We start from the raw sequence: 16,989 nt of genomic DNA on the forward strand, positions 1-16,989 counted from the left end.
AAGACTCTGAGTAATTTGGTCTGCGAGGGGTCATTGTGTTGTGTTCTTTGGTGAGATACTTAACTCCCAATATACCTCTCTCCACCAGTCCTGGGTTATGTGAAGGGTGGATAATGCTATTGGCTGGATGAATCTCTATGCTGTGGGTAGTGCACCACATTTTTCACTCTTATCTGCTGGAAGGCAGTTTTTCTATTGGATGGCATTATCACCTCTTTAAACAACTAAGCTCTTAGGAGTATAACTGGGTACTTGCAAACTATCAGGAAAACCTGATGCTAACATGTGATTGACCAGTATCTTGTATGTGGGAGTAGCAGTACTCCTGGTTTTCCCTTTAACTCTCAGATGTGATTGACAAGTAACTTCTCCCTATAATATCAGCAAACTGGTAGTGAGAATACTCAAACTTATCAGGTATGTGATATTATATTGATCAAACACCAAATTTTTGTATCAAATGTACAAGGAAATGTGTCACAGCTAGAGGAGAGAATTAACAATCCAATCTTGGGAGTTTGTTTTGATTCAAGAAATTTAATGTCCATCTCATGAATGGTGGGGGAGGGTTATCTAAAACGTAGTTAAGATCAATCAAAAGTAATCAGTGTTGCAGCATAGGTTTAAGGTCTCTGATCATGCACAATCTTGTTCTTTTTAGGACTCGGGCATTTTAAATAAATTCTTTAATGGGATGTTGCTATTGGTTAGTTAGATCAACAAGATGGGAATGCTAGTTGACATTGTGAATAGACAAGTCAATAAAACATAAAAGAAAACAAACAAACAAACAAAGAACCAGGATGGACATCATTCCTTGAATGAAGAAATCCAACAGTTAAATATCTGAGTCAGTCATCAAACTTTATTTCAGGTTTATCCCCTGAAAATCCTGTCTTGCCAAAAACAGCAAACAAACATTAATTGCTGTTAGAGCATTGAAATAAATTAGATACTTATTACAACATTCATTCAAACAAGTAAAACTGCCACAATTTCATTTACAGTGAGAAAGTACCTGTTACCATAAATGTCAGGTTTTGTTTGGAATATCATGCAATACTTTTTCAAATACTGAACTGTCAGTGAGCCACAACAAAAATAATAGGCCCAAAAAAATACTTTGATAAATTGCTTTATATACATATTGAAAGCATTAATATTGGATGGAGAAGAATAAATAAAGTTAAATCTTTTAAATAATACAACCACATTTTGTGCTTGTGGCAAAGTAAAGAGTGATAGCAACTGCATTCTCTCTTTTCACCAGATTACATTATGTACAACATATTCATTAAAAAATAACAGCAATGTTACTTGCTGTTCCAAATTCCAAATGTAATTCACAGCTAACAATTATAATAAATTAATTCGTGATTTGTTGTAAAAAATAAATAAATATTTACAATGAAAGGTATTAGTCCTCCAAGGTACCATTTCTTGATACATTAAATTGTCCATTGTAACATAAATAAAGGAAAACCTCAAAACAGAAAGAAAAACACCAAAATACAGAAGTTAGCTTTCAAGTCAGAGGCCCTGGCTTCCATGCCAAAGCTTATCCCACAGTATGGCTACTTCCAGCTGAGCAAGATGTCTGGTTACTCTCATATTTTTATTATGTCTCCCAGCCACACAGCAGTTATTAACATACACTCCTGGACCCAGTTGTTCAGAGGCCGATTAGTGCTAACCCAGGGTTAGATTTTAATCCAGGTTTCTATATTTCTCTGTTCAAAAGCCGTTTTGGAATAATTTTAGCCATAATTTGTTTTTAGAGCATTCAATTATCAAATTGTAGTAAAAAAGAAATAAACTGAATTGGCTCTTCAAGCTTTCAAATCTAAAATAAAATTTCACACTAACCCCAGGTTATCTTAACCCAGCTTTGAACAACTCGGCCCTGGGTTGTGTGAGAGTAGAGAACATAAACACAATTTCAAACTCAACGCTTTTCAAATCCAGAGTTCAGTGGACTAATTAGACCTCTGTGACTGGGAAGCATAACTTTGATAACAAAGGAATGAGAACAATTAAGGACAGAAAAAATTGTTGTGGTGAGGAATCTGCAAAAGACCAATTTTAAAAAATTATGAAAAATTAACAAAATTGCATTAACTGTGACAGACCTCCCATTAGAGAGCACTTATTTGGAACACAATCAAGCCCATTCCTATTTTTTCTCAAGTTTTCCTCATTAAATTAATTGAGAAATTTACTCAAGGTCAAAATCTTAACATTAATATGAATTTTCCACCTTTTTAATTTGCAACTAAAATGTTACCCACACTGAAAATCTATGCAATAACCTTGGTATGTAGTCACACTCACTGTGAAATAATTTACAACTACGAGAGTCATACTGTATCCAAACCAGTTCAATTTGGTTGTCTGTCATCAAACTGTCATTAAAACAAATTGTTAATAAGTTATGCAAGAGATAAATTTCAGTTCTTCATTTTCCAAAGAACTTTGCAATGGTTACCAATCCTTACGTCCAAGAAATGGTAACACAGTCAAAACAAGTTTGTCTGAATTTGCAAGAATATTGTGTACTTCTGACATTGTCTTGCTTGCAGTACTTTCTCCATTTATATCAAGGATCTCATCTCCAGGATTTAACAGACCAGCCATAAACTTTGAAGAGGCACAGTCCATTATTCGACTAACAAACACCCCTTTCTTGTACTGCTGATAACCCTTTTGAATAAAAAACCCAAATAATCCTCCAGAACTCCTATGTAATTCCAAGACATAAGCACTTCCAAGATCTTCCCGCATAGCTATTATTCTTCCCAAACTCTGGCCTCCTGTTGGCCGACTCACAGCAGTTGTAGAGTCAAACCATTTCTTTGTCAGCTCATTAATGTGTGAGGATTCTTTCTTTGACTTATTCTTAAGGAATATTGATGAACTTTTTGTTTTACTCTTGCCTTTGTCAATGGACAACCTGGGTTTTTCACTCACTGGCATGTCATTTACAACATATAGACCAGATCGGCGACCAAACTTTCGTTTCTTCTTTTTCTTCCTATCTTCATCAAAACCGGCAGCTAAAGAGTCTCCATAGAAAGACACATTTCCAAGACTGTGACTTCTACCTAGCTCAGGCATGCTTCTCCATTTCTGGGTTCTGATCAAGTCTCTAGGTTCTCCTTCAGAAATGGTATTGAGCTGATATGTGCTGAAATATCTGTCACGCGCTGACATGTGGGGCCGCAAAATATACTCACTTTGAACACTACACACTGTCTCTGCATCAGAATCTGTCTCATCTTGGCTCCCACTAAAACTGCGACTTTGCAAAAAGATGTTCCTGCGATAAATGCTTGAACCTGTGAAAATACAACAAAAAAACAAAATTAGGAAAGGCAATCTGTGATCCAAAAACAAATTCTCTACACAATGTTACTAGACCATCAGGTAGACAGAAGATGAGAATTGAGAAAATTATAATCAAGTGGATACTATGTTGATGTCACCCAAATCTCTTTGTAAGAGCCAGCAACAAAATGCATTGTCACGACAGTAAGAGAAATTCCCTCTCAGGTCTCAGGAGTGAAAGTGCTTTGTGGTCTAGAATAAACATAAAAACTGCAATACATTTTGCTGCTTTACACTGAAAAAAAAATTAAGCCGAACTCATTTGTTTAGCACACACACAAACATTAAAAACAAATTCCATCTAAAATCATGCAAAATTCAATTTAGCACATCAAGTTCCAAGGTCAAGTGAAGACATTATTTCAAACATTACAGCCCTTGTCACTAAATATATCCAAAGAAAATGTGCCAAAGAGTAATTGCTTATTTACATACAACTAGGCACATGAACAGGAAATATTTATCAGGAAGGAAATATTTGGCAGCTTGAAAGTATTGCACCCAAGCAGAACTTGCTGACATGTCACAAGGTAATACATGAAAAATACCTTTCTTATATGTCTATAAACAGCCACTAATTGCTAGCTTTGATTCTCAAACATGCCATTCTTTCTGCCTCCACTGTTACAATGTGTTCTAAAACAGCTAGTCAATAAACGAAAAAGTAAATTTCTCTCCCAACATTTATCACATTAGTTGGCAACTCCTGATATCCTTCCAGGATTGCTGTGTTATTTTAAGAAAATTGTTAATTTGTATAAGATAATTTAATCTCTATAATCTTGTGATATTGTGCTTATATTCATAAACATCCATAAATAACAAAAAAAATTAATCAAATGAACAAAATCTTTAAATTTCTTCTGATTCTTCAGGCTTGAAGTAAGCTTTTTTCCTTTTGATACTTCCAACAAAGAAATTACATTGTTACTGCACAGTTGCCATTATTACCAAATTAAAAAAAAAAATGGTATATTTCATGTACATGCTGACAGGCAAAATAGCAACAGCCTTTAATCTTACCAAAATCAACACAAAAAGAAAATACAAAGGAAATATTTTTTTTTTCTATTACATATATTTCAAAAACATGGTAACAATGATTTTCAAAGCAAGGAAAATGAATGGTCAATATACTCTCAAACTCGCTTCCAAATCATTTTATGACAAAATATAATATTCCAATGAGTAAAAATTTTAATGAATAGTTTTACAAATTTTTTTTCTTAATTCTGGAGAGTATGTCACATAATTTAAGAACAAGAGTATTTGACTGAGTAAATGTATTTTTACGACTCCTACTAACTGCATGTAGATACAAAGAGCAAAAAATAAATTTATAAATGTAAAAAACGATCATTCATATTAACTAGTTATTGTTTGAGCTTCGACTAAATTGTCTTTCTGAAACATTGCAACAAAAGATCGCGTTGGTATTAATTCAAAACGTCGGCTGTCTGGCTTTCTATTGTAAAATGATTCCTTGTCACACATCCACGGTGCGAAAATAATTTATTGGTTAAGAGAATGATGAATGAAAAAAAATATCACCCATCCCCTGATTTTTAGCAAAATTTGCAAAATAAATCTTCGCGCGCAGTCTACTTTCAACGCTACCTGTTAAAAGGCCGACAGAGTGTAAACAAATGCGCTACCCACAGTAACAAATTATCTCCTATCGCTTTAATGTAACCATTATCGAACAAATAACATGTACTCCTTACTTGGCCATAAATCGGCACTTTTTCCAGTAGCAATCAATTTTGATCAGCCTTTTAACCAAACATTGAACAAATATAGGATAATAAATAAGTAAGCGATAGGGCAAAATAGAAATATTGCTCTATTTCGCAAGACACGAAAGCGCAAAAAAAATTTAACTTACATAATATGCTACCAATTCTTATTTCTCTGGGTATTCTTAAATCACCGACACCTGAATCCAACCAATTCAATCAAATGTGTTCACTTATTTCTGGATTAGAAGACTATTTTTAGACGGAGATCTTAATCGAAAACATATTACATATAGTTTTTGCGTCATTCGACGGAAACGAGCATTCGGAAATGGCCCAAGGCAAAATAAAAATGGCGAGCAAATCATTTCTGAAAATTATTTAAAACACCAAAAGTAAAATAAAAATCGAACAATACGTCTGGCGCTCAACAACAACATTAGACCGAGAAAATGTGACCTTCTTTTATAGCATTAGGTGACCTTGACTAGAGAAGTGCGTAAATTTCGTGGTCATTAAATTATGGAAGACATATCTACTACCACTACTTCCTGACTTTCGGACGCCCCCGAGTGAAAACTCAACTCCAAATAACATTTAAATTTATGTTACTTTCACCGCCTCGCAAAACAAAAATTCAAAATAGCACCCCAACCGAAAATAGGTTTGAGATCGGCAAGGTTCGAATCAGTTTCATCCTGTGCAATATTAATTCATTGTTTGCATCTCAGAATTAGTTAAAATACATATGTATTGAATAAAAAGAGGACAACATTTTTCCTTTAGAAAAAGTGTAACAAAACTCGCTTAAATGCAAATCAATACCCCAAGAGGTTCAAACTACTTGCATACATTTCATGCCTCAAAGGTAGCAATAATTCGCTAGCTGTAACTTATGAAATATTCAAAGATTAATCTCATTGATCGTTCAACAGGAAACTAAGAGGGTTTACTGAAAAAAATAAAAAAATCAAAACCCCTTAATCAACACCATGTAAATAAATAAACACATGTAGAAAATTATTTAAAAAGGAAAAGAGGTGCAAAGATTGGGTCCAGAAATCATCATGTCGTGTTGGAACTTACCTCTTCTCACACCTTCAGTCAAAGATCCGCTTCGACTACGTTGACAGTTTAAAGAAGAATTGCTTGAACTTGGTGCGATATCAAAGCTTTCCGTCTTAATTTCCTGATTTCTGTAGGCCACAGATTTAAGAATTCCTCGTCGATCCACACTTCGACTCCTCTGACTCTCAGAGTCGAAGCTAGCATACTCCAGAGAATTTGTCAACGGCAAGGCTGTCAAACTCAGTGACTTCGATCGAGTAGACGGATAAGATTGTTGGCCGCTTTGTTGTGGATCTTCCCATCTTGTAGGCCTGGAAGACCTTGAATTTGGAGTACATGGACGATCTGTAGATATTCCACTGTCCTTGTCTGACTCCATGCTCTCTCCTGGGTAAAGAAAGTGATTTTTGCTAATTGAGGTCGGCGTCGGTTCATGGGACGTTTTTGAATGTACCGACTCGCGGTCGATATCATCAAACGCACTATCGCAACTATCCTCGAGGTTATGCAGTTTCATAGCTACCGAAAGAGGAGGAGGCCTCCGTCTTGATGTGGTGGCAACAACAGTGGAACTCTGATCGTTTGTTCCACTTCGAAGCACTTGTAATATATCTGATTTCGTTGTTTGTATTTCTTGATGCTCAACTGATTTCGGGTCGAGCGATTGAGAGCGATCGATGCTTCCATTAGGCTGATTTGAACCAGATGAAGAAAACGAAGACGTTCTGGAAGAGTTCTTGAAAATTTCAGGATACTTCAGTTCTAGTTCCTTAAAGCGATTCCGAGCCCGTTGCAACATCTCCTTGTGAGCAAAAATATCCTCTTCGAACATGACGCTCTTTCGAAAACCGTTCAGATTTCGTGACGGCAAATCGACCATACTCTTTGACAATCCGTTTGAGTCGCCGTGCATTGAAGGGAAACTGGGACTTCTTTTCTCTGTCAAGTAAAGGTTAGGTTTCTTAGTCACATAATTTCTCGATGGCACATCAAAACTCTGGGCCCCTGAAAATCGCTTTCTGTTCAGTTGACAAGAAGTTGACTGGACAACTTCCTCGAGTGGTTTGTGAGTGTTTTCTTTGGCTTTCATATCTCCCATTTTCAAGTGTGAAAATCGTGATCAGCGCCCGGAGACTTCATATAAATCTTTACGGTCCGATCCGTATCTCATATCTTGTGATCAACCGGGTAGCAACGAGTGATATTCGAGACAAAAAATTCGTTGTAAGAAATACTAAGAATGCATTTGACGTCATTTTCACCAATAAAAGAGCACTTATTCAAAACTAACCAATCACGCCGAACTTCCGATCTATTTTTGGGAGTAGGTGATTTACATACATCCCCACTAGTCGGTCAACGAGCTGATCGTCATAATAACAAGATTAATCGCAGATTCTCTCCTCTTTAAGACTGTCATTTTAATAGTCCACGAACGATCCAAAAAACGCAAGAAAATTCAATAATACTTTGATAATCTCCTTCTGCCATGTACTTGTTTCAGAAGGTACTTTTTAGAAAGAAACGACTCGCGATTTCTTTACTGAAATTTGGGAATAATTTTGACAATAATTTTGACAATACTCCGAAGATATTGGATTCTTAAATAAGCATTTTTCCCCCCTTATTTGTAATCACTGTTTTTTTTTCTTGATCGGAGTAGATTCTAGAAGTTAAGTTAAATAAGCTTGAAAAGCCCGTGGGCATTTAGTTCGCGTTCACGGCCCTAAAGGCGGAGGCTAGAAGCAAGATTTTCTCTGTGCCATGTACACTTAATCTTTTGCTGATAATGATTTAATGTTTTTACTCGTCCATCGAAAGAATGCAGTCGAGTTCGATTTTCCTGCATTTTCTTCTGTCAACGTGTGACTTTTCGATGGGTTGCAAAATGAATTGATATAGTGGCAGATGTTGTTTATAAACTCTCTCGATCTTGCATGAGGAAAACTCAGGGCTAATTCATTTACGTGTTCTTAAGAGAAAATACATCATTGCAAGTAACTGACAAACGCTGATTTAGAATGTATTTCAGAAATGCTTTGAATAAGATACGAGGAGCAATCGGACTCACTTTAAGTCCTTGTTTTTATCTAGCTTTCTTTTTCTCATAACAATTATATGGAGAGACTCCTCACAAACATCACTTGACAATGACCAATTTTCTCCGCCCCTAACTTGCGTTTGCTGGCCAGGAAGACCATTACAACCCACACAGGACATCGTGCCACATTAGTAATCTAGTTCGGCGGAACAAACTCCACTCAGTCCATTCTCTTGGCGAAATCCAACGCGATATCAACTTTATTGCACAATACAGTTCTTAGCAAAACCATCAGCGAAACACCGATTGTTTTGAGATGTCCACTCTGTTGTGTTCAGTTACAATACCGCCTACTCAACACAACATATGGTCATCCTGAAATATTTCCCGTCACGTTCCTCTTATTTATGTTGTCCACACTGATGTTTACTGTGGCGTTGGTTTCATTTCCTCACAGAAGTTTTATGTATCAAAAAAATTTTTATCGTCACGTATAACTATTTTCGTCTTTATAGTTGCACTGGAAAGGAAAATAATTGAGTAAAAAAGTAGTAGATTTAAACAAATGTAGTTCAGAATGTGACCTTATACACAATCGACTGGTCACAATAAGTAGAAACTGTAAGTGGATCACACCCTCTAATTACAGTTTTATTTCGTAGGATGTGATTTGCTCCATAAAAGTGTGTCAGGAACATCAAAAATGCCAGTTCACTCTTGCTATATTTTAAAACTCGTTTGCCTCAGCTAGTCTGAGTAAAAACACATTTATTTTATTGCAAGTTTACCAATTTTTTTCCACGATTACAGTAACATGTAGGAAAAACAAACCAAAATAAAACGTGATGAAAAAAATAACAGATTATGCGAGAAGGAAAATTTAATAAAAGTGTTTTTGTGCACCCTCAGTCAGTCAAAATAATTGTGTCTTTTCTTGTTTTTTCTTTTTTCCCGGAGTTATAAAAATATATATATTTCTGAGACTAATTGTGAGGAACGTGTCAGAATTCGACACTGAAACATCATTATTACGTAACCAAAAAACACATACTTAAATGCGCGCAAACTAAAAAAAAAGAAGTTTGCCGTCGCCAATTTGATTAAAAGAAGTGTTTGATTTATTGGGAGTAATTCAACTTCTTCAGCCACTCACTGAGATAAACATATCAAGATATGACGCGGAAAAGTACTTTCTCAAATGAAAAAACACAACATATGACAAATTTGACTGTTTTTATCAATGTCCTTTTAAATTTGTAGTCTTATTCGTAAAACTTACAGCACAAACAAGTTTTACAGTGCCTCGTACAAGTATAGACTGAAATTTTTAACACAGCCAAATGATGTTTGCGCAGATCGGCGGAACTAAGGTAAATTAAAAAGCGGAAAAAGGAATTGGTGGTTATTCAAAGATGTACTATTTTTGTTCCTAATTACCCATTTAAAAGACATCATCTCAACCATTCCTCGTTGCGGTGTCAGAGCAAAGCAAACTGTTTTTCGAACGACTACACTACTGTTATCTCGATCAAGGAATCTGTTTGTTTTCTTCGGTCAAGACGCGTGAACGTGCTCGAAATTACGTGAGCTCGCTCAGCAAAGCGTTCTGCGCAAATAGTAATTGACGCCAAGCTTTAAATTTGCAATTCATAATTTATTACTTACGGAATAAAGGCATCTTTAGGAATAAGTCAGCAATTTCACCCTTCCTTCAACAGTCACGTATAAATGAAACTGAGAAAGGTTTCCATTTTTTTTAACCAAATATTCATTTATGTATCGATATAGCCACAACTATTTGTTTGAATCTTCGATGTTGGCATCAGTCATCATTAATCAACTTTAAAGGGTCTTTTTCAACACAAAAGGTAGCCATTAATAACAAAACTACACCCCCCCCCCAAAAAAAAAAAAAATTGCTAATTTCTTGCTTCGAACACCTGTAACTTAAGTACAACTTCAGTGACCCTATTTGTCACATAAAATTCATCCCTCTACGAAGTTTTACCATATGTTTAGTGGTTGGTTTAAAGGTAATTATTATTTTTTTCATGATTAAAGGTGGCTCTGAACCAGCTCTTAAGATTTATTACAATTATTGTATAAATAGTTTATGATAAAAATTGGGATCACTCTACTTGTTTCTGAGTTACTAGCACACGAAGCCCAAGAAGAGGGTACCACGAGAGGATGTGGTGCCGCATAACTCGTGAGACAATAATTGGATATCTGTTCAACGCCATTTAAAAAACGAACAAAACTTGCGGTGCTTAAAAATAAAATAAAAAATCATTTTAAACGATCAATATGAAACCAGAAGTTCATCTCTTCTGTAATTAAATTGTTTCATTATTTTTCTATTCCACCCCAGACTGAAGCTTCCTTAGGGGTTTCATCCAGAGTGATCAATAACACCCTTGACATAGGACTAGCAGAGATTAAGACATCAAGATGATAAATACATTTTTATTATATGAAAGAAAATAGATACAAATCAACATCCTTCTCATTTCTTTGGTCCTCTACATATTATGACTGTCATTTTCAAGCACCTTTACTAAAGAAGAATAGAAAGTAAACTGTCTAAATTCATCCTTGTCTTTCTTAGTGTAACTACAAAGGATATCATTTTTTTGTGAGTGTTGAGTAGACATAAGTTTGATGATTCCCTTCTCTTAGAGATATCTTGTTGCAAAAGAGATAACTTGTTTGTAACTCACCCTTCCATTCACCAGATAAGTTTGCACAGTAAGAAATAATGTTTTAACACAAATTTTTGATATCTCTTTCTGCCACATCTCTTCTCAACTTAACAAGTTTTAGGAACACCACTGAATTCCCAAAGTGTCCTTGACAGCTCCATTTCTTCAATTTTAAATCCTGTTCATCTCCTCCTCCCCCCACCCCCCCCCCCTTCACTGACTTTTGCCATCGTTAGTTTTTTATTTATAGCCCCTTTGATTGTAATCCATCATAACAAACAATTATTTCACAGTTTCACCTGAAAGAAGAATTGTCATGACAAAAACCCTCTGAGTGATATCACTTTTCAGGATTTTAGGTTCCATCAACATGCCAAAATATAGCAAAAACACTGCAAAAAAAGTGACTCATTGTACAAGTTTGAGACCATGAAAAACCAATCATTGCCAATTTTTTTTTTGCAAAATAATAAAAAAGTATCTACTCAATATTTATGTAACTCATACATCATTCTGATAAATAAGTAATGTACATATTTTAACTTTTTGTGCCCATTACTTGAGCATATACAGAAAGAAAGAAAAATAAAAATTTAACAAGGAAGGAACTTAAACCACATCAACAAATAAATGTAACCCTTTAATCCCTAAGACGGATTGGCTTAGAATTTCTCCTTAAAGTATCACCCTTGAATCAAACATTAAGGTCATGAGAACAAAGGAAATGATCACCAATTTAAGGTTCCTGATTGTCAGATAAATTCTCCTAGTAAGTACCAGAGGAAATGTAAAAGGAAAAGTGTGTAGAATATTATTGCCAATAGGGAGTAAAGGGAGTAAAGGGTTATGTGTGCTATAGCCTTTCTCCTACAAACTCCAGAAAACTGGAAGTCTATTCTACATTTTTGTCTGCATTTTTTTTGCAATCCTCACAATGCAACAAATAAAATGATGACTACTATCATAATTACTATTAGAGCTACCAGTACACAGGTTTGCCTCTTATCTGCAATCAAACAATAATATAAAAAGTTCAGGCTTAGAAAGCATCAAAACCAAGAAGAGTAAGAAGTGCTGCAGTCTGCATGGTCAGCATTCATGCCTCCATGGTGGCTTACATTTGAAGGTTGAGAGTAACTGTTAGAATTCCAAAGGAAATGCCTGCAAGGGCGGAATTTTTTTTTCATGCCCACCAGAACAGCACAAAAATCCATAAATGATTAAATCCCAATGATCTTTCATTCTCCTCTCCTTCACTCCTTCATGTACATGACATACAGGACACAAGTTTTCCAATTACAGTATTGGAGTACCATTCTTTGCACAGCGAGTAATAACTAAATACTCTAGTCATTGAATAAATCCAAGAAAACTTGTGGGAATATTATCATTGAGATTTCAATGCTCTATTATAAAGGAGGTTATTGGTTGGGATTCTCTGCCAAATGTCAAAAGGGGAAAGCTATTCTCTGTCTTTCGTACATTAGGGCAAATTATCCCATGTGATACTGACAACTTTTAAATTGTGGAGGAAATAAAAGGAATGCCAGTGACAAAGTGGCTGCTAGAATCTTGCAGGTGGTGTCACCATAGAAAGGAATGGGAAATTAAAAGACATAAGAATGGCGTTGTGGTCATTTTTGCTTTTGATTGCAAAAAAATGTGACCTCAGCTCCACTACTCAAAATGACTGAATATTATGTCAGTCTATAAATAGCAGGTGTGTGTTTCTTACCATCAGATAATCTTAAAACTTTTTCTACTTTAAGAACAGTTTGTTGTAGTTTAGAGTCTGTCATTTCTAATTCATGTCCAAAATCATCTAAGAGCCTTGAAAAAAAAAAAAAAAAAAGAAAATATCATTTTATGATTAGATAATGGGGATAAGAAATAAGACTAAAAATGGATATTTGTGAAAATGCAAACAAATTTTTCAACACAGAAACTATGAACCAAAAAGGAGGGTCAATTTGAAAGATACTTAATGCTTCAAGACAGAGAACTTTTGGCTTCAAGACATGAATACTAACCACTATGCTTTACATCAATAACTACCAGAACCATAGTCTCTTATTATCACATAAATTTGTGTTAACCTGATGCTTACCAATAAGTTTCTGTGGCTCACTGAACAGAGCATTCAATTATAAAATCAGAACTGAATGGGGCTTAAATGCTCATATATTTTATTGTCTGTGTAATAATTTTCTCTAATTCAAAAAATATTCAGCACCTTGAATCTACTGCATTTCAATGGAGTGGCATATAGGCAAAACCAGACACAGTCTAGTAAAGTAATACCAGATTACTTTTGACACTCCATTGAAAGGGCCTTAAGCTGAGCAATTACTAGGTATTAGGACAAAACTTACAGATTTTGGTCTTCAATTTCATCACCAATCTTCTTTCCCATGGTTTTCAACACTCCAACGCTGTGTCCAACCATGTCAAGCTGTTCATCTTGAGCTCTAATCATTAACTTCATGAAAATGAAAATAATGACTTAAACTGTATGGAATTATGAACCCAGAAGTAATAATGATCCATGTTTCAACAAACTTCCTCTTAGATTAAAAAACATCATCATTCACTGTCACAGACAATAGCCATCTCAGGATTCTTCTCACCCAGAAGATAGGAATACTCAACTAGTACATAATTATTTGCAAATAATGCCATGTTGTGCAATAATCTTCAAATTCCAACTATGGCTCAACATACCATTAAATATATTATTAGATTTCATTTGTACCTAACCTGTGCAGCGTAGCCTTGAACAGAAGCTCTCTAAAATTCATTTGACCCTTATAAAAACGGTACAAGATTACACTGTCATGAAGAAGACAAGTTTCATTAATTGTAATGTGCACTCTCTATTACCTCCTGTTGTTGCTGTTGGTCTGTGATAAATGCTTGATTTGAATTCTCAATTTCTTGATCTAACCTTGAGTATCTGTCTTTTGGTTTATCATTTCTTCTTCCCAACAAAGCCTTGCAAAAACACAAGAACAATCTTCATAGATAATCATGAAAAAAACCTTAAAAGTGGTCACATCATCTCTTCAAAATTGTGTCTTTTATAACTTTGTAATTAATTTTTTTAACCAACATACAATAACTATCTGAGGACATCTTCAACATTTAGCCCCAGGGTGATTTTCAAAACTTTTTATTGAGACCTGTTCAAGGTAATGCAGTCTCATTCGGTGGGCATGACACCGCAAAGTGTGGCAAGCAAACTATCATTTTATTGATATCTTATCTCTCAGGGATCATAAAATTAAACAAAAAAAAAAAGAGTAAACAGAAGAGGAAATAAAAATTGATAATTAAGATTTATTAAATGCACAGCATTTAACATTTTTCAAAGAATATTTGATTGCCTTGTTTATTCTTCAGCCAGGTCATAAATGTATTATCCAAAGAGTCAGTAACATCAGCCTCAAACCCTCATATAATGATTATCATAATATACTATTGACATTAACAGAATGTAACTGGTCCCCCACCTCTCTTGATGAATTCTCCACCTTTGCTTTTGCTGAAGGGCTGTTCATATGCTCTTTAATGAGATTTACAGTATCTCTAGTTTGTTTTATAAATTGTTTTCTTTGATCAACTTCAGCAACATCAATGTTGAATTTCCTTGGGTTTGCTTCAACAATACCCACTGTTTCATCCAGGTCTTCTAAATCCCATTCAATACTCCGCACATTGTTGCGCAGTTCATTAGTTGTCCAATTATATTCATCTTTCCCTACGGTGTGAGGATTATCCAATAGGGCTTGCCACCTCTTGTATAGAGACTGCACATTGTTAACTGCCTTCTGTACTTCCCTAACAAAATAAAAATGATAGTTTATAGTCAGCATGCTGTCTAAGTATTTATTTGGTCACTTGACTGCTAAATGTTCCACTGGATGTTTAAGCCACACTGATTAGAACCTTTGCTTTAGCAAGGATAAGTGATTCATGCCACTGAATTGTGTTTTTGGGTAACTCTTAAAGTTTTCAACATCCATTCCTATAAAACCTGGTAAGAGCTAGACAGCCCTATCTCAGATACCTTAAATAAAGAATATATTTGGTACTGTATGCTATTAACCTTTTCACTCCCAGAATTGGCTGAGAAGGTTATTTCTCCAAGCAATATTAGAACAATATCAAGCACACAGGTGATGAGAATAACAAAGTATCAGCTTGAGGACACTATGATTCAAAACCAAATTCTCTTAGGAGGTAAAGGATTAATACAGGTTTTGCAGAATAGGGGTAACAGAAAAAATGATAAAAAACCCATTATATGCTCTACTTGACCTCTTACTGTACAAAAACTTGCTCAAAAATACTACTAAAATTGATTTCAGGAGAGAAACATGGATTAAATTTTATTTGAAAGATTATTCTTAGTTTCATTTGCATGGTTCCTCATTACGTGCCTGTTCAATACAGGTGGAAGACAATACAAACAGATTTTACTATGTAAAGGGTGACCACAACTGTTTAATAGAGTTGAATGCCAAATAGAGGATAAAAAGACAGTAACTATAGGAAAAAAATTTGGGACTTTCACCAAATAACACAGGTGACCCCTTAATACACTGCCACTTAATACTGGTTCAAATGTAACTTGAAGAAACAAATTCATGGAAATCTGAATAGCATTTAAGAAAATGTAGGCTAAAAGGTTGATACCGGTTGGATGCAAAAAAAAAGGGCAAGAGAGGAAATATGTCATCCTCCTGACCCCAACCTTCTGCCTAGCCATCACTCTTAGACTTTCCAATATTCACTCCTTCTTCAAGGGTAGAGCCAGGTGGGAGGGAGATTCTGGGGTGCCATTGACACCCCCTCTGCGAGCCTTTTTTTAAGCAAACAACCTACTGTATTCCTATTGTACCCTCTGTTTGACGCAGTGTGACCCCCCCCTCTTTTGAAAAATCCTGGCTATGCCCCTATTATGGTTTTTCTCAAGGTTTATCTCATCTTTCACCAATCTAAATTGGCTGCAATTATAGGAGGCAACTCTGATCTGAAAAATAACTCATGAAGTGTGCCTTAATTACACAATATAGCAAAGGAGATCACAGGAGAAAGAACCAAATTTAGCATCTTCCTTATTCTGTTCAGGAATCAAACTGTCACTAAGACTATTTATACACTTTTTTGCAGCTAATTATCTCTAAGAATCTCTATGAGAGATGGTTTGGTAGCCTATTGGTGGCAATCTCATCTTACTTTAATGCAAGTTGGTTTACATTACTAAAACCAGAGCAAAATCTTGATATAGACGTTTCTTGGTAAGACTATCAATAAAAAACCGAAAATAACTCGGTGACGTATTGTTTATAAAATAGTAAATAAATCGATATTATATGCAAGGTCGGCCATCGCGTAATCGGAATAAACGCATCCGGTTGTACTGAAAAAAGAATACTTCCTACGTTGTAATTTCGGAGTATTCTTTGATATCAAATCAATCGCTGAAATACATTTGGATGAGTTTAAAGTCTAAAAAGATGTATTCTAGGTTCTGAGAAATATTGTTGCAAGATCATACAACAAATTTGAGCGTTTCAGTGTACATTTTGCTTGTACAGGTATTAAAATTGTAAGAAATTACCTCAGTAATCTGCGACACTAACACCACTGAAACGATTATGTTTTGAACAGGATTTCGATCGGAAAAAAGAGAAAGCTTTCATATTAGCTTAATCCCATCTCACGACATTCTTCCTTGTCAAAGAGAAGCATTCAACAAAAAGATAAACATTGACATGGCGAATCTACTTACTCTTTGACGACGAAAAACGGATCCTCCAGAGACATCTCTTGATTAAAATGGTTCTATAACATTAAATGTCTCGTTAAAGTAAGAGATACAGGCAATCCACGTTGAGAGAGGCCGATATAGAAGCTTACAATTCTGTTGAATACTCGACGACGCTAAAAGCCTCAGCTGATGATAGCCGCCATCAGTCACGTGGTCAATAGCAATGTTCTTCCGGTATGAAGTGAAGTTTTCGCTAACGTCACTTCCGGAGAGAACAGTAAACAA

At 35.3% G+C, this 16,989-nt stretch overlaps 2 protein-coding genes across 2 annotated transcripts; both read right to left on the reverse strand.

The window, feature by feature from the left end:
- Nucleotides 1-845: 845 nt before the first annotated feature.
- Nucleotides 846-7,392, reverse strand: LOC131796054 (uncharacterized). Its single transcript, XM_059113707.2, has 2 exons — nucleotides 6,207-7,392; nucleotides 846-3,335 (listed from the first exon to the last, which is right to left on the reverse strand). Exons 1-2 carry the CDS (start codon nucleotides 7,285-7,287, stop codon nucleotides 2,482-2,484), a joined length of 1,935 nt encoding a protein of 644 aa, XP_058969690.1. The 5' UTR covers nucleotides 7,288-7,392; the 3' UTR covers nucleotides 846-2,481.
- Nucleotides 7,393-10,681: 3,289 nt separating this feature from the next.
- Nucleotides 10,682-16,920, reverse strand: LOC131795986 (syntaxin-6). Its single transcript, XM_059113629.2, has 6 exons — nucleotides 16,726-16,920; nucleotides 14,441-14,768; nucleotides 13,812-13,922; nucleotides 13,304-13,410; nucleotides 12,667-12,761; nucleotides 10,682-11,937 (listed from the first exon to the last, which is right to left on the reverse strand). Exons 1-6 carry the CDS (start codon nucleotides 16,758-16,760, stop codon nucleotides 11,861-11,863), a joined length of 753 nt encoding a protein of 250 aa, XP_058969612.1. The 5' UTR covers nucleotides 16,761-16,920; the 3' UTR covers nucleotides 10,682-11,860.
- Nucleotides 16,921-16,989: the final 69 nt, after the last annotated feature.

Source organism: Pocillopora verrucosa, chromosome 4, assembly GCF_036669915.1.
Source record: "Pocillopora verrucosa isolate sample1 chromosome 4, ASM3666991v2, whole genome shotgun sequence".
Classification (NCBI taxonomy): Eukaryota; Metazoa; Cnidaria; class Anthozoa; order Scleractinia; family Pocilloporidae; genus Pocillopora; species Pocillopora verrucosa.